The sequence below is a fragment of the Argopecten irradians genome, chromosome 1 (assembly GCF_041381155.1).
Source record: "Argopecten irradians isolate NY chromosome 1, Ai_NY, whole genome shotgun sequence".
NCBI lineage: Eukaryota > Metazoa > Mollusca > Bivalvia > Pectinida > Pectinidae > Argopecten > Argopecten irradians.
Window position 1 is genome coordinate 44,778,243 of NC_091134.1, and position 22,475 is coordinate 44,800,717.

Sequence of the window (22,475 nt, forward strand, 5' to 3'; positions counted from 1 at the left end):
ATTCTAGCTGTTCAAGTATATTTAGGGCTTCTGTTGGGAACACGTGTATCTCATTCTGTGAGATGAGTAAAACATTCAAGGATTGTTTCTGGTCATTAAACAATAATATTTACATTTTCACTTCGCTCCGCCTCAATGAAACTAGTAAACTCCGATCACTTCATTTCCCAATGAAGATGCTTGGTCACGCGCTGACCTCTGACCGGCGTGAGAATACATTTTGACATTGTTTACATTTTAACCTAGTTTTACGCCGCTTCAGTTTTGAATGAACTTTCTGGGATGTGGCCTATCGCTGTACATTTAGAAACACAGACAGAAATGTTTGATAAAGTGATATTAGAAATTGTTAGTAATATGATATTACAGATATTTTACACGTATTTTGAAGAAACGATGACTTAGGCTGAAGCCCCGGAAAATGCTGAACATAGGCTACTGAGCGCAGCGATGTTCATCACTCATCGAAGTAGGCATAATCGAACGCAAATAGTTAGGATAATGTGTACAATATATAGATCTATATGTGAAACGGTGACATACATGTAAGCTTAGAAACGATAGATTCCATAAAAATACGCTCCAATACCAAACAGGCTGATTTCAGTGACATAAGCCTAACGAAACGATTCTGCGAGTGTCAAAACCCACGGCATTCGAGGGTCTTTGGAAACCACCAACATTTCAAATAAATGTTTCTCTACTTACTTTATACAGAATTTTAAACCTAAAACTCCAGTTGACAGAAAAAATATCACATTTCAAGAATAACACACAAGTCTTCCAGTGATCTGCGACTAAATCCCACATTTTAACACGTTTTATTGAGCCCCTGAAGCATGGTTCTTGGACTGCATCGCATATCATAGACACAGGGGTTGGATTTCACAACAGGTTTAGTTAATAAACATTTAACTGCCAGCTACAAACAATTACCAGACGGAAATACAACATTCAGGTACATTCCATAACAATCGCAATTGATTTTTAAAAGATTTGATTATGTTTAGATACCAACAATTCAGAATTTTCACCACAATCGTCATTTTCTTCAAAACCGGACCCCTGCTAAATCGAGCAACCGGATTACACGTTGACTGCACTGCTAGTACTGCGCAGTATTTTTTTTTATTTGAAGCTACATGATCATGTTTTTATGATACAATTTAAGCCATTAATTCCTGTACATAAAAACAATATTTCAAAATCGCCGTTTTTAATTGTAACAACGCGAAAAGAATGAAGTTATTTTCGGAACTACATTTTATGTTGCCTTGGTGACGAAAAGAACTGACTGGCGGCTGTTCCGTAGCTGTACATACATGTACGATAACTGGTACAAAGTTGCAAATTGTATAATAATCTTATACCGAATACATATAATTTGACTTTTTTCAAAAGCGGGATATTTAAATTGGTTAACGTAAATATAAGGATTGATTATCAATTTTGTTGCTTGCATTGACTGATGAAGAAAGTTAATCTCGTGCAAATGCTACATGAACTGCTTCGCAGTTCACTTCATTTGCACGAGATTAACTTTCTTCATCAGTCAATGCAAGCAACAAAATTGACAATCAATCCTTAAATGAACTCCATTGATTGAGGTGATTAGCTGATAAGTTCAAATATGAAAGATAATTGAGTTCCTTGAATACCGCAGTAAAATTTGATAAGAGGAAATTGTTATTAGCCATTGTCTGTTCCATTGTTCTGTTCCGTAAACCATATAAGGCTTGGAAGACTTCGCGAATATCTAACGTCATATGGGAGTCAATGATAGGCTCGGTAAGGCTTTTAAATGGAGAAATTGCGTCCTTCTCTAAATATCTGATATCAGAGTAAATACTTAGACTTCTTAAAGACAAACTGTCAAATAATACGAAAGATGTGTTGTGAATGGAACATATATCAATACCGTGCAAATGGAAAGATACCAACCTTTTCAAATGCAGAAAAGGACGTCCAAAATGGATATTATGTAAAATGTCATTCTCTATTCTTTCAAGTTTAGTAATATAAGACAGAGCCTTGGCCGGATAGGTTTTATCAATATTGAAATTATTCCAATGTAAAAGTAAGATTCGGAGATTTACGAGAGGTTTGAACACCGTCACGCCAAGAAACTATCAAGTCTATTACCTCTCAGGCTGGGATACTGAAGGTTTACAAGACCGTCAAATGCCCCGACAGAAATGTTCTTCATGTCGTTTAAGTCAAGTTTCAGCGACTGTAGATTCGGCATATAAATGAATGATTTAGTCTATAATGTGGTGACGTCATTGTTGCTTAGATCGAGCTTTGTGACGTTGACAGGTAAATCCTGTGGCACAGCAACAAGTCCACATCCCCGATACGTTACACCAGTCACATCTCCAACAAACCTCACGACAAAACATCCATACACACCTGTAACTATTAGAAAATACAATACCGTTAGTCAATAGAAAAGGTACGTTTATGGTCAAATAGAAATCTTCTCCTCATTAGAGTGTTTCCTAGTTAGTATTATTATGTACAAAACGATTACAATACAAAACAGTTTCACTGGCAACAACATTGCGACTTAATCCTCATCGACAAAATATATAAAAAGGGTAGTAATTTCACAAGGAAAAGTGCTTATTAGAACATTTATATGGATTCGATTTATTATATCATTCGAGACTTTTGATTACCAAATTTTGCTATATTATTTTAATATTGTGTAATAATATTGTACTGTAACTCAATGATCAATTCATTTTACTTTCGATATTATTATTTGCAATTCTTTGATTTATTGTTGTCGGTCTAACTGTGTAGTAATTATATCTATATATCGTATAGTGTCAATAGAGTAGTATTAAGGAGACCGGTCCAACCAGGTATGACACGTATTGGGATGTTTTACAACTATGGTTTACAGAGGCACAGTACATGAAAATAGTTGAAATTTACTATAGTTTACACGGCATGAAGTCAGATTTCCGACTAGAAAAATAGCCAAGGTGAACAGATGAGAGATTTTTGTCGCCAAAGAATAATTGTTCTCTTTTACAGCCGTCATGTATCGATGGTGTCATGAATTCACTGTCATAATAAAAGACAAACCTAATATTCTTAATGCTCATTGTAACTTCTTATTATAATGCATATACATATATACACTATAAAAAGTGAAAGAGACCTCCTGTGAGAGACTATATATTTTCAGAGGGATGAACCCAGAGTCCGAATCCTGGCATCCCTATAAGTTGCTGGGAAATAAAATCAATTTTGAAACATTAAGAAAAAGATAGTCGACTAGAAAAATATCAAAGGTGAACAGCTATTTGTGTCGTGTAAGAAGAATGGTTCTCTTTTACAGTAGTAATGTATCAATGGTGTCATGAATTCAACAAGCTTACCAATAATTCCCAACAGATAACCAAACAAGATTGCATGAAGCGCCATGTTGACAGACAAACGAAATTTGCACTGTGTAACTTCCTGCTTTAGACCTGGTATATTCTATTTTCGATTTCCGTAATACCCTGGCTAGTTTCGATAGTGTTAGTAATTACTGTTATACAACACGTCCTGTTCTATTGAGGCAGTACTGTTGGTTGTTGTGAAATGGTATCAATTACCGGCAATGTTAACTATATGTATTCATAGTCCATCTAATCATGTCGGTATCTTTGCTGTAAGAGAAATACACATTCATGCTAAAACCATCACGTCACCAGAAAAAAATGATTGAATGAAAATGTATTTTCCAGGAGGAAGCAATTTTATTATAAGCATTAGACAGTGTACTCTCCTACATTTGTATACTACATGGTCGGATACGGTGTTTATGGCTGCGTGTGTTCCAGAATTCTCCCAATTTATAAGTCTCGACTATCATAAATTGGACCCCAGCGATATTGCTTTCTTTAAGTCAATGATCAACACGTCTCAGGTAGAACTTTATCAATGGCATTGGTATTGTTTATATTAGAAAAAAAAACTGGGGATAAGTATCTTTAATTTCAACAAAATATGTGCATCAGAGCGTCAAAGTCATTTAAGCGTTTGAATGCGACATGCATTATAACGTTGATAAATTAAGCGTTTCGAAGATGCCGATTTTGTTGGTAACACATTTTCGTCAAACACAGCGAATGATAGACAGACGGGTTTGCCTCTCTGCCGGTAGTCTTGATGAGAAATAAAACATTCTAACCAACGTCAGAGCTTCAAATAAAAAGATGTAATTATGATACACGTAAGTGCGGTGCTTTTATTTAGACAGTAATATAGCTATACCCGTCGTTTATCGGACATTGAGAACTTCGAACACTGCAGTATGATGATGCATTCGCCGTCTTCTACTGTACATGTATCTGTAAATCAGGATTAACAGGAAAACTGTATCTTAATTCTCGTATCATTTGTATGATCATTTTGATATTTACTCATTCAATTTCTGGTAATATGTCCTTAAATCCAAATGCAGATATATACACAAGGTTGCTGTACGTCTTTTCATTTATTGCTTGTAACGAAAAACCAATTCATATAATAAAACAACTGTAGCATTTTGAATTCGGTCGCTGCATGTTTTTATTGACCAAAGAAAAATTATCGACCGAGGACGTCTTTGGTCAATAAATACATGCATCGACCTCATCAAAATGCTATAATTGTATATTATTATTACTTAGTTATAGATAATATAAATATGTGCACCCTTTATCTGGTGGCCTTTAATAATTACCCTTTTTAGGCCCCAATATATAAGGCAGCCTTTCATCGGTTGTACGTACTTATTGATTACGTTGAATTACATAATATAATATATTCATTTGATAACGACAATATCACATTATTTACTTGGGAACTGGTGTTATAACGCTTGTCTAGCATCAATTCTGTGATATTTTCGTATTAACAGATACACTTATTTATGACATAAAACATCATTTCATAGAAAGGATTTGATGTTGGCTACCATTGCTAGGATAACACAAAATTACAAACTTTTTTGTAACAAAGTAAGATGAAACAAACTTCGGCTCGGATCGTTATATTATTGTGATTTCTTTCTGGTAGTGTCTGGTTGCAGTTGGTCTGTACAGATGTAATAAACACCAAGACCTCCAATCACGTTTTATTTGGTAATTCAAAATAAAAACGAAAGCAATAAATCATATTTACATTGTAGTAATTTGTATACAAGTGATTTTTAAAATATTGAAATGTATACAATATCTATAAATATACGACTTTTCGTTTTGGGGGAATACTTTTAAAATTGGGGAAAATAGAGCTTTTACAGTACCTTACGCTTAGCGTGAGACGTAGCCGATGGGAAAATTAACAAAAGTAAAATCTTAATCATATGTAATCAAATAAATTATCCAACTACAAATTATAGCAACTTTAAAAAGACAATAATTTCTGAATTTGAAATATCCAAATAATTAACGTAATACCGATGAGCATGTAAGGTAATGACGTCACATCCTGATAATGACATCATCACCGATGCTCTTAATTATAATAAAATACAGAAATATTATATCTACATTTCTGGATAAACATGTTCAAAGACATTAATCTAGTTATGGTTAATAAATTCGTTACACCAACATCAAATAATTTCATATTTACAACACGTAGTAAAAGGCAAATATTACACGACTATTGTCTTAAAATTACATCATGTCTGTTCCATAGTTATGCTGATAACATTATAATAAAATGATTATATTTACAAAGATAAACCATTATAATTAATCTGTAAAGTTAACGTTACACAGCGCAATGTAAAGGGACGTTACTGATAAAGTACAGTATATAATGCAATATGGCTGTCTCAACTTTACGGAACCTTATCAAAGATGGCTAATTTCATGTCTTTCATAATTAGGATAGATTTCTACCATAAAAGTCAATTTGACTGTTAATACAATATAAAAATTAACACAATTAAAAATTTGATGATACAAAATTAATAAATAGCCATAATGGTAAAAATAGGCTACAAACAAATATATACCATAGCATAGAACTCATTTCCTGCAATGATAATCAAGCCATCCAATTACGTTCCGAGATTTATTTGATAATGACGAGTTAAACTTATAAACACGGGATGACCACTGGTAAATATCATGCTCAGTCCGACTGATATCTCAAGTTAAGTTTTGACAGATATCACGAGTACAATTGTTAAGCAACCTTTGACCGCCAAGGATAAAACATATATCATAGGACAATACTGAAATTCCGCTATCACTTAAGTAATGTATAGATATAACGGGTGATTTCCTTTTGATATCATATTCAAGTCCATAGTCATTTGTTCTTCGGAACGCTTCTCGATTTTACCCACCAGCTCAACACTACATAATTTCCATAATGCAATCACGATATGTACAATCGTGAAGCATTCCGAAGATTTGCGTCACTGGTGTACAAAAACATCAAGGACTTATAAAGACTGATAACAATAGTGATATCAACTATGTTCGGTACCATTTCTAGGATAATACTGTTCTGTATTACAAAGTAAGATGAAGCAACCAGCGGCTCGTTATAATAGTCGTATTAACAATGTGTCATACGTTACTATTGACGGATCCTCGTTCACTTCTTGCATTTACAGTGTTGTTTCAATGGTTGAATTTCATGGCTTCCTTTTTGAATATATTTTGATAATGTCTTCAAAACGTTTTCCCTTTTAGTTTCTATTGAGATGTTTTCACCATCTTCTCCCTGGCATGTTGACTCATCACGTGGCCACCGTAAACATTTAACGTTCTCCCAGTTTTTTCGGAGTAGTTTTGGAAGCTCTGATAATTGAATATCATCTAAAAGGATGACAATGTTCATTGTCGCTCTTCCTTTTCTAAAGGAATAACCACTTGCAACTTGCATAGCAAACCTTGGCCATTCACTGTTCAGAAATTCATAACTGACCACGAACACAGATTTATGACAAAGATCTATCGTGTCAGGATGTTGGAAGCAATATCCTTACCGGGCTTGAAATCTTTGTCCTCACACATGAAAGATATTTCGTCTTGCTCTAAATAAGGCACAAGATGTTTTCGGACCCACGTTTCGTCCTTGCCTGAATAAGATATAAAGGCATGGTGTGTGAAGTTACCCTCCAATGGTTGCCGACACCAGATTCGTACTTTAGCGCTGTATTTCCAGGATACAAACGACACGGTAAGAAACAGGAACATCACCACGAGCAGTACTATGGAGACAATGAGCCAGCTGATGGAGGCACACTCGATTTCGAATTGATCAAAGTTTTCTTGTAGATGTTTAATCGTGATTGAGTCACCTAACGATGTGACACATCGTAGATTATCTTTGTCCATTAGTACTGTGGTGCTTAACATCCAGAGAAGAAATTCCAAATCATCACAGCTACACACTAATCGGTTACCGTGGAGATTGACAAGTAATTTGGGCGATCTTTGTTTTAACTTCTCTAAGAGTTCATAGTCCGATAGTGTCAGCGTTGTCAGCGCGTTATTACTGATATCTAGATATTCTAGCTGTTCAAGTACATTCAGAGCTTCTGTTGGGAACACGTCTATCTCATTCTGTGAGATGAGTAAAACATTCAAGGATTGTTTCTGGTCATTAAACAATATTGGACTCCATTGGCTGAGGTAGTTAGCAGACAAGTCCAAATATATAAGGTTTGTAAGTCCCCTGAATAACGAAGTTGAGTTCAGTAAAAGGAAATCGTTTCTTAAATTGCACTGCCTTGCTTCAAGTTTTGATAGCTTTGTCATCGGGGCTGTTTCAATACATCTAACGTGGGTACAATTCATACCCGACACAAACAATTCTTCTAAATGAGAGATATCTTTACCATGAATAATAGACATAAACATATCTTTTCTCTGATAACTGATATCGAAAGACCTGAGAGAATTATTAGATGAAAAGTGAAAGTAAAAGTTGTAATCATTGATACGTATGCTATTGTGACTTATATTTAGAAACGCAAGTTTAGGAGGAAGAAAATATACCTTTTCTGACGACGCCTCGTTGAAGAACACCGATCGTTTTGATCGACTAGGTATGTTATTTGTGAGCGAAAAACGCGTAGGTCCATGTAAAGGCAATGATAAAAATATCCTAGTAAAACCTTCAAACTTATTTTCTGACAAATCTAAAATTTCTATACAATTTCTGTTTGTCCACGATACAATTGCCCGGAAAGGGATAAACATCAAAGAATTCCTGATAAGATAAAGACGTTTGACACAAATTGTCTTTAGAAACATGATATCAGTTGATGTTAACGTCACGGGGGTCTCTGTTCTAAAAAAATGTTATTAGCCATTATTTGTTCCATTGTTCTGTCCCGTAATCCATATAAGGCTTGGAAGACTTCACGAATATCTAACGTCATATGGGAGTCAATGTTAACCTCGGTAAGGTTCTTAAATGTTTGATACCGGAGTAAATGGTCAGAGTTCTTATAGACAAACTGCCAAATAAGACGAAAGATGTATTATGAAAGGAACATATATCAGTACCGTGCAAATGTAAAGACACCAACCTCTTCAATTGCAGAAAAGGACGTCCAATATGGAAATTTTAAAAATTGTCAATGTCTATTCTTTCTAGGTTAGTTATATAAGACAGCGCCTTGGCTGGATAGGTTTTATTAATATGGAACTTATTATGATGTAATAGCAAGTCTCGAAGATTTACGATAGGTTTGAACACCGTCACGCCAAGGGAACTATCAAGTCTATTACCTCTCAGGCTGAGATACTGAAGGTTTACAAGACCGTCAAATGCCCCGACAGAAATGTTCTTCATGCCGTTTGAATCCAGTTTTAGCGACTGTATATTCGGCATACTTGTGAATGATTTAGTCTGTAGTAAAGCGATCTTATTGTTGCTTAGATCCAGCTTAATGACGTTGGCAGGTAAATCCTGTGGCACAGCGTCAAGTCCACATTCCCGACACTTTGCACCAGTCACATCTCCATCAAACCTCAGATCACAGCACCCATATACACCTGTAACTGATAGGAAATACAATACCGTAAGTCAATAGAAAAAGATACTTTCATATTCAAATATAAATCCTCTTCCCCTTAGAGTGTATTCTATTATTACAATACGGAACATTTTCATAGGCAACAGCATTGAAACTTTCTCCCCATTAGTGACACATAAAGAGTACTAACGAGAAATACGATTAATAATCCTCCTTTGTTTCCTAGCACACTTTTGTAGCTGATCATGTCCTTGTTATTTATGTGATGTTGAGGTTACATCATTATGTTTTCCCCATAGCTGGGACACACATTTACCTCACCAACTGAGCACAATTTGATATCAACATCTAGTTAACAATCAGCGTGTAGGTAAAAGAAGGTGAGCCCTTTGTCATTTGGGATATCCAACAAATATGATTTACAGAAGTACAGTACAACAAAATATCAGAGTTTAATTTTAACACAGAGTACCTTGCATGGAGTAAGAAATTCGACTAGAAAAAAAACTCCAAGGTGGACAGAGGAGTGATTGGTGCCATGTTTGGTTTGTTTGTCCATGTAAGAAGAATTGTGGTCTTTTACAACGTTAGGTATCAATGATGTCATGAATTCACTGTCATAATGAAAGACATCTTACCCATCATTCCCAACAGATAACCAAACAAGACTGCACAAAGCGCCATGTCGACAGACAAACTGAATCTGTACTATGTAACTCCCTTGCTTTAGACCCGGTATAGTGGTTTTCTATTTCTGTAATACCCAAGCTAGTTTAGAGAGTGTTAGTGAAAAATACAACGCCCCCTGTCCCATTGAAGCAGTACCACCTTTTATGTGGAATTATTTAAATTTCCGGCAATGTGGACTCTTATGATATTTTAAACCATTCCTAAATAAATGATTGTGGTATTTTTATTATAAAAAAGTTCATGCTGAACCTTTGACATGTGTAATTTATATCTTTAAACGCGAGGTCGCCAGAAAAAAAGTTGATTGGATGAAAATATGTCACCAAGAAGGAAGCAATTTAATTATAACCATTAGCCAGTGTATTCTCCGACATATGTATACTACATGGTCTGATACGGTGTTTATGGTTGCGTGTGTTTCAGAATTTCCGCTGTACAAGTCTCGACTATCATCGTTTGGACCCCGCCAATATTGTTTTCTTAAAGTCAATGATAAACACATCTAAGGTAGAACTTCAGTTAATCAATGGCATTGGGATTAATTTATAAATGATAAAAGAAAAGGATGGGTTTTGATATTTTTAATTTCAACGAAATATGAGCAGTCAATCATAAAGTATGTACGAAAAGAATAACGAGTCGAGCTTATTGCATACATGTACATAAATTTCCACTAAAACTATTCCTGTTACATATATAAAAATGCTACATTGAATTTTATTATTCTCTTAAAACACATTAAAACGTCTTTTCCCAATATTGCATTCATTATTAGGAAAATAGAAAAAATAATCGAACTATTATGAAAGTTTGAATAAATATTTATCTTGAAAAAAAATACACAATAAATTGAAAGTTGTATTTAGTTCATATATTAACGGGTTAGTATTATTATCATTTTGCTTTTTTTTTATGTTTTTTATTCTAAAGACAATCAATGTGTGTGTCCTACTCTTAATAGTATGTATAACAGCTGGAAGAAAAGCTTCACGTGAAAAGCAATGACATATTTTGTTTTAAATAGGACTAGAAGTGACGTCATATAGACAGGCTGACTACCATCATGAAATGTGTTATTACTTCATTACGTCTATGGTTTTGATAACACAGAAATGACATTAGTTATGCTATATACTGTAAAATACTTTATTTTTGCGATATACAAATATTCGCATAATTTTGCGAAAGAGCTCAAACGCGAATTTAAATGTTTCACGAAAAATTGTGTTTATATTTGATCGCGAAAAGGTGAATTCTTAAATAATTTGAAACTATAACAAAGACACGAAGGAACATTAATATGCGTTATAACATAGTGTTTAGTGGCAGTGAAGAGTACAATGTTATTAAACAAGATAATTTACAAGCACATTTGCAAACTCAAAAGGCGAATGCATCTATAATCAAAACCCAGGCTTGCGAGACATAAAGAAAACAAATTGTGATGTGCCTTGATTTTCTTCGCCATTGTGTTCCTGTCGTTGCATCATGGCGTTGTTGTTACAACGTCATGGTATTGGTAACCATGATATCATATTGTGGACGTGCTACAATCACCTGTAAGCTGACGTTACCTAATCTTTAGCCTATCCCAAATACTTCATTTAATGGTCATATCAAGTAACAATGTTGTTTATGCCTCGTTTATCAAAATGTCGAAAAATTCAACCACTTTTAATTTTTCAAGTAGGTCATTTTCTGTTTGTTTCCTATTCAAGGAAAAGAACACTATTTTAAAATGAACCCTACCATAAGTTAACGCACTGTACAGAAAATGTTTCATTACAATGAATATGCATTTTAAAGATACACGATACCTATTATTTTCAACAATCATTATCAATCTTTTTTTAGACATTTTTTGTGAACTTGCAGATCAATTCTCTCACAAAACAAAATAGATACAATCAGTTAATATTAGAACTTGAAGAAATTGAATCGCCCATCTACATGATCACCATGAGTCATCTGCCTTATCATAAAACTACCATTCTTTAACCCTGCTTTCGTGAAAGTGTTTCTGTAATTATATACATACTTGCTTATGAATGTAATTATAATGTACAAGCAGTCCAAGGGAGATTATCCGCTCTTTTTATGATTAAAGATATATATTTGAAATATGTATTTTAACTTTAATAGCTAAATTCATACTAATTTTGTTATTATTGTCTTTATGATAATATAATCCTTAATATTTCGATGTTGTGAAAATTTGGGAATTAATTGCAAAAACATTTTTGTATTTGAAAAAATAAATATTAATCAACTCGTAGACAACTTAATTTCCGGCGAGTTAATGCAGCGATTTGTTGCAATTTATCATCTTCTTACATCCGAGTCATCAATGAGGGTTTCTCAACAGTAAAATCTTAATTATATGTAATCAAATAAATTACCGAACTACAAATTATAGAAACTTTACAAAGACAAAAATTTCTTAACATATCTAAATGATTAAAGTAATACCGATGAGAATTTAAGGTAATGACGTAACATCTTTATTATGATATCATCACCGAATCTCTTAATTATGATAAAATACAGAAAGATTTGATCTTCATTTATGGATAGACATGTTAATTGCAAAGACATTAATCTAGTTATGTTAGATAAGGGACGGTCTCAAATTTACGGAACCTTATCAAAGATGGCTAATTAAGTTAAGTTATGTATAAATATATCTTATGATTTCCGTTGATATCTAGAATAATTGACATCTTTAGTAGATCCACAAACATTCAGGAGATAATCCCCCTTTTGATCAGAATTATATATATGCCAATCAGAACAATACATATGGATATATATTATTAATTAATTGATAAGCTGACATGGCATTTTACTCATATCTATATCCAAATGAAATATATTACATATGTACAAACATTGATAAAAATATACATAAACAATATAACATTTACTATAAAATTATACTTTTGAAAAATATATATTTTGAAAGTCAAAGGTATTTACAAATAATTATTGAGGTAGCACTAGTTGTATTAACTACATTGGGTACCATTGCTAGGATAATACTGTACAGAAACTATCTGTTACAAAGTAAGATGAAGCAGCTTGGGCCATTTCTGTATATAACACCACAATTTAAGGTAACATTAGTGGCATTAACAATGTGCCATACGTTGCCATTGCCAGATCCACGTTCATTTCTTAAATTTACACTTTTGTTTCAATAACTGGTTGGAGTTCGGGGATTCCATTTAGAATATATTTTGATAATTTCTTCAATTTCTTTAATTCTTTATTTTTTCCCTTTTAGTTTTTATTGAAACGTTCTCACCATCTTCACCCTGGCATGTTGACTTATCAAATTGCTACCGTAAACATTTAACGTTCTCCAATTTTTTCCCGCAGTAGTATTGGAAGCTCTGATAATTAAATATCATCTTAAAGGATGACAATGTTCATTGTCTCTCTTCCTTTTCTAAAGGAATTACCACTTGCAACTTGAATAGCATACTTTGGCCATTCACTGTTCAGAAATCCATAGCTTACCACGAACACAAATTTATAACGAAGATCTATCGTGTCCAGGATGTTTGAAGCAATATCCTTTCCGGGTTTAAAATCTTTGTCCGCACACATGAATGAGATTCCCTCTTCCTCTAAATACGACACAAAGTGTTTTCGTAACCAATTTCGATCCTTGTCCGAATACGATATGAAGGCATGGTGTGCAATTCACCCTCAAATGACTGTCGACACCAGATTCGTAGTTTATCAATGTTATCTTGTAGACGTTTGATCGTGATTGAGTCACCTAACGATGTGACACATCGTAGATTAATAGAATCTTAAATGGGTCTGTGAAGTGGACAGGGATATCTCAACCCTCGTGAAAGATTTTATCGCAGGAACGTCGTTATGCGTCAACATTGATGACGTCATCTACAATGCGCGGCGCAGTTACGCCGCATGTATTGATGACGTCACGTCATTGTCTAGCGCGTGTGAGCTGTCTTACACCCCCTGGGTAAGATAGAGATATCTTTCCCTAGCAACCACGGGATATCCCTGTGAAGTATGGGAGAATATCTTTGTCCATAAGTAATGTGGTCCTTACCATCCAGCGAAATTCCAAATCATCACAGTTACACACTAGTGGGTTACCGTGAAGATTGACAAGTATTTTTGGCGATCTTTGTTTTAACTTCTCTAAGAGTTCATAGTCCGATAGCGTTAGCGTTGTAAGGGCGCTATTACTGATATCTTACACGTTTATCTCATTCTGTGAGATGAGTAAAACATTCAAGGATTGTCTCTGGTCATTAAACAATAATGAACTCCAATGGTTGAGGTGGATGTCTGACAAGTCCAAATATATAAGATTTGAGAGTCCTCTGAATACCGAAGTTGAGTTCAGTAAGAGGAAATCGCTTCTTAAATTAAATTGCCTGGCATCAAGTTTGGATAACTTTTCCATAGGGGTCATTTCAATAAATCTGACGTGGGTACAATTCATACCGGACACATATAGTTCTTCTAGACCAACGAGTTCATTGCCATGGATAGTTATTTTGTATTAATCTTTACGCTGATGACTGATGTCAAGAACTTTTAGAGAATTGTTAGATGCAGCATGTAAGTTTTCATTATAGATACGTATGTTATTATGACTCATATTAATAAACTGTAACAACTAAGTAAGATAAAGTAAGATAGGTTTGATTGTTAGTTAAACAACGACCGTTTTGAACGACTAGGGATATCATTTTTGAGAGTAAAGACTTGGAAATAGTGGCAGTAGCAGAGACAGTCCACCAAAATATGTGAACTTGGAACTTGAAACATCTAAAACCTCTATACTTTTTATGCTAACCTACATTAAAGCTGTACTCAAGCGAACATACTTCAATGAATTTCTAACTAGATAATGCCGCCTGACACAGATTGACTTAAGAAAAATTATGTCAGCTTCCAAAAGATTAACCGGACTTTCATACTTCCGGTAATTGTAAGTAGACCTTTTCGGTTCCATAGTTCGATTCTGTAACCAATATAAAGCTTGGAAAACTTCGCGGACGCCTAAAGTCATTTTGGAATCTATGTTCAGTACGGTAAGGTTTCTTAATGGGGAAAATGCGTACTCCTCTATATAGCTAATTTTTTATTCTATAGTGAGATTTTTTATTTCTGATTTGCTTAATCCCATGAAGGATGAATTACGCATGGAACATCTCTCTATACCGTGCAAGTTTGAAGACGCCAATTTACGCAAGCGCAGAAAAGGACGGCCAAAATCGAAATGCTGAAAAATATCAATATCAATTGTTTCAATGTTAGTGATATAGGACAGAGTCTTGGCCGGATAGGTTTTATCAATATGGAAATAATTCTGATGCAGTCACAAGACTTCGAGGTTTGAATGCTTTCACGTTTAACAAACTATCAAGTCTATTATGACTAAGGCTGAGATAACGAAGGCTAGCGAGACCGTCAAATGATCCCAATGAAATGTTTTTCATGCCGTTTGAGTCCAGTTTCAGCGACTGTAGATTCGGCATATAAATAAATGATTTTGCTTGCAATATGGTGACGTCATTGATGCTTAGATCCAGTTATGTGACGTTGACAGGTAAATCCTGTGGGACAGCGTCAAGTCCACATCCCCGGCACGTTACATTAGTCGCGTCTCCAATAAACCTCACGACACAACATTCATTGACACCTGTGACTGGTAGGAAATACAATACCGTTAGTCGATTCTGTATTCAAATTCTAAAGTAACTGCACTTGCTATTAGATCTAGGTGCTGAATGTTTCTTCATTTTTTATGAGTGTAATGTCATTTACTTGAGAGAAAACGACATTAGTTTTGCTCATAAAGTAATGATGTCACAATCGACGTGCAAGGGAGATAACTCTAGAATAAGACGGGATTAAGAGGTAATTTTTTAGTCAAATTTAAACTTCATCCTCGATAGGAAAAAATATTCAAGTAAGTGTATTCAAACAAAAAAGCTTCAGTTGCAACACATTAAATAATCTCATCTGTCCAAATGTTTGTTGTAAACATTTAGTTTTTCTCCTTTACGTTAATTTACATATGTTGAGGCTACTTCTTGTAAATATTTTTTGTTTCCCCCTTCCCGGTAAAACTAACTATGTATGATAAAGCCTGATCAACGACTAGTATATCGGAAAAAGGAACAAAATGTATGTCCATGGTCAGTTGGGATGTTTTGCCGCGATGTCCCGTTAGTATGATCAACATTTGGACAACAAGATATAAGGTTTGTTCCCGAGTCGAAGTCGCGATGGTTAACTTATACATGTACATGGAGTATGATATTCGGCAAGGAATTATTTTTTGGGGTGAACAAGCGATTTATATCGTTTTGCGTGAGGAACAATTTACTTTATCATATTTTTTTTTTTAGATTTCATAATGATTATATAAATCTACTCTCATAATTGAATACAATGTAAATGACTTACCTGTCAATCCTAACAAATGAATATAAATAATTACATTCAGCGCCATGTTGACAAACCGCTTCTTTACATTGTCACTCCCTGTTTTAAATCCGTCTTACTGGTGTTCAATAAACGTAATGACCTAGCCTAGCTGTCTGTTTAATTGACCGTGGTATACAACGGTACCGGTATAGTTAGGTGTAACATGATTGCAAATGAGTAAATGAGTCAATGCATTTAAGTTTGCTAAGTGTGGTATCAAATATCTAATAATGGCCTTTTAGTTCATCATTTGGTAAGTATTAGTGATAGAAATATTGACATCTACGATCGACATCTATCATTTTATGAAAATAAATAAGAGTGAAATAATGCCATAAACCAGTAGTAATATTGTACAAACCGATTTGAAATAATCATAGACGGATATACAATGCGGTGTTATTGAATGGTGTGTTCTAGATTTCCATTCTAAAAGTCCCGACTATCATCCACTAGATCACACTAATTACTTCCTAATATTTACATTTTCACTGCAGTCCCACTATGTAACCTTACCAAGCGCAGTTGGCAGTCATATAGACAATGAACTTCAAGCGCTTATTATGACGTCATTGTCATTGTGACGTCACAATTGTCGTGCCAGCGATCACGGAAGACGGCTGTTCAAATGGCTGTTCCATCCATGACGATAACGAATGATTAACTCATTATAGATGCAAAATGCCTTGGGATTTCATCATAAAATTGTAACCAAATGTAAATATAAGCATTGTAACGCGCTTCGTGGAATTGGCCTCTGTCCAGTTTGCATTCATATTGGCTATGAATGCCAACTGAAAGACGTTCAATGCTTTAATATCTTTTAATTATGTTAAACACGCCTTAAGTATAGCTTCAGTTTTACACTCTTTACAAGTTCAGTATATACTAGTCATTGTACCATTGTTATTGCGGTCTTTATTAGAGTGAAAAGTTTCTACAATCTATCGTTCACTAACCGTATCTAACGACTTATTCAACCGAATGAGAAATCATATTCACTAACAATTGTTACATACCATGCTCCTTTTAAATAATACAAAGCTATAAACGATCTGATTTATTCACATATGAGAACGTTTCCAGTAAAAATCATGAGGTCACTTCTACAGGAATTACAATTACGCCACAGCTTTAGGTAGTATGATAATATGATTTGCTTGACATCTGTTTTGTCAACAACATTCAGTTATACACTACATACAATGAAATCACCAAACACTAATTTACACGGCAACGTGAAGTTAGCACCGTATTCGGGATTCGGGATTCGAATAACGAATCCGGTGCCAGCACCATATTCGGGATTCAAAAATTAACTAATAAATAAGAATTTCAGGACATGATAAACAGATCGAAACATAATTTCACAACCTCAAAAAAATTTAATACTTCGATCAATTGTTTTGAGTTTGAATAACGAATCCGGTGCCAGCACCGTATTCGGGTTTCGGGATTCGGGATTCCAATAACGAATCCGGTGCCAGCACCGTATTCGGGATTCGGGATTCGGGATTTCAATAACGAATCCGGTGCCAGCACCTTATTCGGGATTCAAAAATTAACTAATAAATAAGAATTTCAGGACATAATAAACAGATCGAAACATAATTTCACAACCTCAAAAAAAATTAATACTTTGATCAATTGTTTTGAGTTTGAATAACGAATCCGGTGCCAGCACCGTATTCGGGATTCGGGATTCGGGATTCCAATAACTAATAACTAATAAATAAGAATTTCAGGACATAATAAACAGATCGAAACATAATTTCACAGCCTCAAAAAAACTCGAAAGCCGTAAAACACATCCGAACATTGTATTTCAGTACTCAGTTTTAATAACGAATCCAGTGCCAGCACCGTATTCGGGTCTCGGGATTCGGGATTCGAATAATGAAACCGGTGCCAACGTCTAATTCGGCATTCAGTACAACGTATATAGACATCATTCAAAAACTTGAAAATCGTAAAAAAAACCACCTCCTGACATCGTATTTCGGTATTCAGTTTGAATAACGAATCCGGTGCCAGCACCGTATTCGGGATTCGGGATTCGGGATTCCAATAAGAAATCTGGTGCCAGTACATTATTCGTTAATCAGTAAAACGTATATAGACATGACTTAAACACTTGAAAGCCGTAAAACACATCTGTACTACGTATTTCAGTATTCAGTTTGAATAACGAATCCGGTGCCAGCACCGTATTCGGGATTCGGGATTCGGGATTCGAATAATGAAACCGGTGCCAACTTCTAATTCGGCATTCAGTACAATGTATTTAGACATCATTTAAAAATTTGAAAATCGTAAAACACCTCCTGACATCGTATTTCGGTATTCAGAACGAATCCGGTGCCAGCACCGTATTCGGGATTCGGGATTCGAATAAGAAATCCGGTGTCAGCACCGGATTCGGGATTCAGTATTCAGTAACACATATATAGACATGATTTAAACACTTGAAAGTCGTAAAACACATCTGTACATCGTATTTCGATATTTATTAATACAACGCGACTAGCGTTTGTATTAATGCTATCCGGTTTACCTAGATGTGTAGAACTGAGTAGGACTTGCCCTACAATGACATCTAGTGGTGACCTCTTAAACCATTTCATTTATAATTTAAACTTCCATTCATAAAATTCCTATTTATTGAACAATATTCCTTTTGACCAATAAAATGTTGCATTCCCTTTACTGCAGTATGCTGTCATGGGAAGCTTGCCTTATGATTGCATGGTGGAATTCACACAGTCTCTGTAGAATTCAAACGTTATTCAAACTCAAAACAATTTATCGAAGTATTACGGTTTTTTTTTTTTTTTTTTTTTTTTTTGAGGTTGTGAAATTATGTTTCGATCTGTTTTTTATGTGTCGAAATTGTTATATCTGTTCATTTTTGAATCCCGAATAAGGTGCTGGCACCGGATTTCTTGTTGGAATCCCGAATCCCGAATCCCGAATACGGTGCTGGCACCGGATTCGTTATTCAAACTGTATACCAAAATACGATGTCAGGAGGTGTTTTACGATTTTCAAGTGTATAAATTAGGTCTATATACATGTTACTGAATACCGAATAAGGTGCTGGCACCGGATTCGTTATTGGAATCCCGAATCCCGAATCCCGATTACGCTGCTGGCACCGGATTCGTTATTCAAAATCAAAACAATTTATCGAAGTATCAGGTTTTTTTGAGGTTGTGAAATTATGTTTCGATCTGTTTTTTATGTCTTGAAATTCTTATTTATTAGTTAATTTTTGAATCCCGAATAAGGTGCTGGCACTGGATTCGTTATTCGAATCCCGAATACCGAATCCCGAATACGGTGCTAACTTCACGTTGCCAATTTGGCCATTGAATAGGATTTATACGAAATGATCAACTGATAACAACAACAAATGATGTTTTCCACTATCTGATTCCCTCATTTTGTGCCTAATTAAACTAGGTATTTCCTAACCGTCTAGGAGTGATTCGGGTGCTCTGAAGTTTTCACAAATCCCCTAAGATTTGTTTGTTTGTTTTGTTTTGTTTGTTTAGTTTTACGTCCTATTAACAGCCAGGGTCATGTAAGGACGTGCCAGGTTTGTTGGTGGAGGAAAGCCGGAGTACCCGGAGAAAAACCACCGGCCAGCGGTCAATACCTGGCAACTGCCCCACATGGGATTCGAACCCGCATCCCAGAGGTGGATGGCTTGTGGTAATATGTCGGGACATCTTAACCACTCGGCCACCGCGACCCCTATCCCCTAAGAGCCGAAATAACATTGATGTAAAATCTCGCCATTTTACGTTTGACCTTAAAGTAAAGGTCGTAGTAACCCAACAGTAGTAGAATGCACATTGGGTGTAGGTTACACAAGTATACTGCATAATTATGTTTCAAAAACAAATAAAACAACATAATAAAATATATTAATTAATATAGTATGTCTTTTACATTTGAATAGGGAATAGTGACTCACCCAAATTAAATCAATGTCTACTAGGCTTATTTTAAAAGTTGAAATATAATCCATGCATGCATATTCGGTTTTTTTAATGTGAAGTAAATTTCGGGGTTTGGGGACCGTTATTATGGTTGTGCAGTCATACATTGCACTAACTGATTGTGCCTTGATTCGCTTATAATGTATTGCTAAAAATATCAACTACGTTTCAACACCGCATTTATGTATCTAGCGCATATTTATCTTAAATGGTGCATTTTGTAGTATTTAAATCCCTTCAATGAACAGCATTTCGATGAATGTACAAAGGGGTGGCGCCTATCCGCTACCTCACTGTGTTTATTCTGATACCAAGAATTGATCACTGTTCTTTGAATACACGTCATCGCTAATTATAAACGAAGCATTGTGTATAATCCAGGAGAAGATATCTTTTCTGTTACAGAAGCAGACGACTGCATTCTCTCGGTAGCTGGTTTTGGTATGCAGGAATCCCCCGGAGCGGGTTTTCCTATTTCCAGTTTGCATGTTTTACGGCAAATACGTTCTGACGTCCAGGTATGTACAATATAATGCTGTTTGTATGTAAAGACTAGGGCTGATAAATGGATTACAGCATTTTAGCTGATAAATGGATTACAGCATTTTAGTAACTCAATATTGTCTTAATACATCACCAGAGCAGGAGAGGACATCTTCGTTGTGTATACAATGTCTATTGTGGCTCGTACACACGTGTCAGTGACGTTACATTTGCTATAAACAGAGGGTAAAACAGGATTACAGACCGATTATAATCACATTCTAGATATTATTTACCTCTATATGTTATACATTTGTAACAGGTAAGTTATGCAGTTACCAGCTATATGTTTTCTAGAACATAATATGACGGAATATCTGTAGGCCACTCTGTATATGGAAAATGAAAATAACTCAGCCTTGATCAAACTTCATATAGAGCAGACGACAGATAGTACACATATGTTTTAAACAGACATACCTAATTGTTATAGGGTGGTGTGTGTATGTACCTAATGAACTCAAGATTTTTTTTCTGTAGAAAGAATGTCACTGTATTTTGTCCATTTATCTTAAGAAATAGGACATTCGCCTTCATATACTAAACAAATGAGAGTGTAAGGGTTGTGTAATAATCTGTTGATTTTGGTAGATTTTGATGACGCGTAATTATTTGTGGAATGTTCTGAATTTCAAACAAAACATCAACTAACAAAGACTTGTTTAGACATGTCAATCAATGTGTTCCATGGTATAAGGCACTTCCAGGTTCAATCATTTATATTTTCGTCGAAGAAAACAAACACTCCAAAACTAAGTTGAATTACTTTAAATTAGCTATATAAATAATTTGGTAAAATCTTCGAAGATGTATGAACTTCATTCAAATATCAATGCAAAACTGTCATTGTCAATTAATTCTTCCTGTTAGGCAACATTCCATTAAACCTTCCCGAGAAGTACGAACTGAATACAAAAAAAAATATTTCCCAGATATGCAAATTGTGATATATAAGAAGTAAATATAACCAGATAAATTGTTAGAAAATAAAGAACGTCATAAAAAAAGAATTGACTTCATCGACTACATAATAACAAGTCCAATTATAAAATTGTTTCGATTTTAACAATAGAGGATTTACAAACCTTACTGACATTTAAAAAATAGAGTACTTGAGCGTTTTAAAACTGATATGGTCCACTATGATGTTTACATAATAACTATCAAGTGACGCAGCTCACACATGTTTATACAACTTAACATTTGCCAATTACATGTATGATGTTTATATCCCTGAGTGGTCATCGATGTGATGTTGACTTTTAATAATTGAGAAATCACATGTTTATAGCCGTAAGGCCCGCGGAATAAAATTCGAGTGTAAAAATAAGAAGGAATAACATTGATAATCAACTGATATTACACGCTCGAATGTTAAATAACTACATTAATCAATATGGTCCAGTCTGTGCCAGATAACTAAATGCCCGTTATGATGTTATAAGGTACTAATTACCAGGTATATGTCCTACATTTGTGTTGACAGGATACACATAACTATTTGGCCATACTACGGTGTCCACGTAAATAGTTTAATCGACACTAAACAACTGACATGATTTACTGTGTTGTTTAATCGGCACTAAATAACTAATGTGATTTACTATGATGTTCAATCGGCACTAAACAACAGACGTGATTTACTGTGCTGTTTAATCGGCACTAAACAACTGACGTGATTTACTATGATGTTTAATCGGCACCAAACAACTGATGTGATTTACTGTGTTGTTTAATCGGCACAAAACAACAGAGTGATTACT

The 22,475-nt window shown here is 34.8% G+C and overlaps 1 protein-coding gene and 1 long non-coding RNA gene across 4 annotated transcripts; one reads left to right on the top strand and one right to left on the bottom strand.

The window, feature by feature from the left end:
- Nucleotides 1-1,593: 1,593 nt before the first annotated feature.
- Nucleotides 1,594-16,282, bottom strand: LOC138329521 (decorin-like). Of its 3 annotated transcripts, XM_069276587.1 has the most exons (3): nucleotides 16,145-16,282; nucleotides 8,745-9,017; nucleotides 1,594-2,415 (listed from the first exon to the last, which is right to left on the bottom strand). In XM_069276587.1, exons 1-3 carry the CDS (start codon nucleotides 16,188-16,190, stop codon nucleotides 2,264-2,266), a joined length of 471 nt encoding a protein of 156 aa, XP_069132688.1. In that variant the 5' UTR covers nucleotides 16,191-16,282; the 3' UTR covers nucleotides 1,594-2,263. The 3 variants fall into 3 exon arrangements, with proteins under 3 accessions (XP_069132688.1, XP_069132667.1, XP_069132678.1); XM_069276566.1 differs by lacking the exon at nucleotides 1,594-2,415 and having other exon boundaries at nucleotides 4,638-9,017; nucleotides 16,145-16,277; XM_069276577.1 differs by lacking the exons at nucleotides 1,594-2,415; nucleotides 16,145-16,282 and adding an exon at nucleotides 9,631-9,761 and having other exon boundaries at nucleotides 4,638-9,017.
- Nucleotides 15,859-22,460, top strand: LOC138329533 (uncharacterized). The gene is made up of 3 exons (XR_011209464.1): nucleotides 15,859-15,939; nucleotides 20,575-20,687; nucleotides 22,199-22,460. It is a non-coding gene; the product is annotated as an uncharacterized lncRNA (long non-coding RNA).
- Nucleotides 22,461-22,475: the final 15 nt, after the last annotated feature.

Excerpts from the sequence above, each read along its gene's own strand:
- LOC138329521 (XM_069276566.1), bottom strand. The coding sequence starts at position 8,264 with ATGTTTCTAAAGACAATTTGTGTCAAACGTCTTTATCTTATCAGGAAT.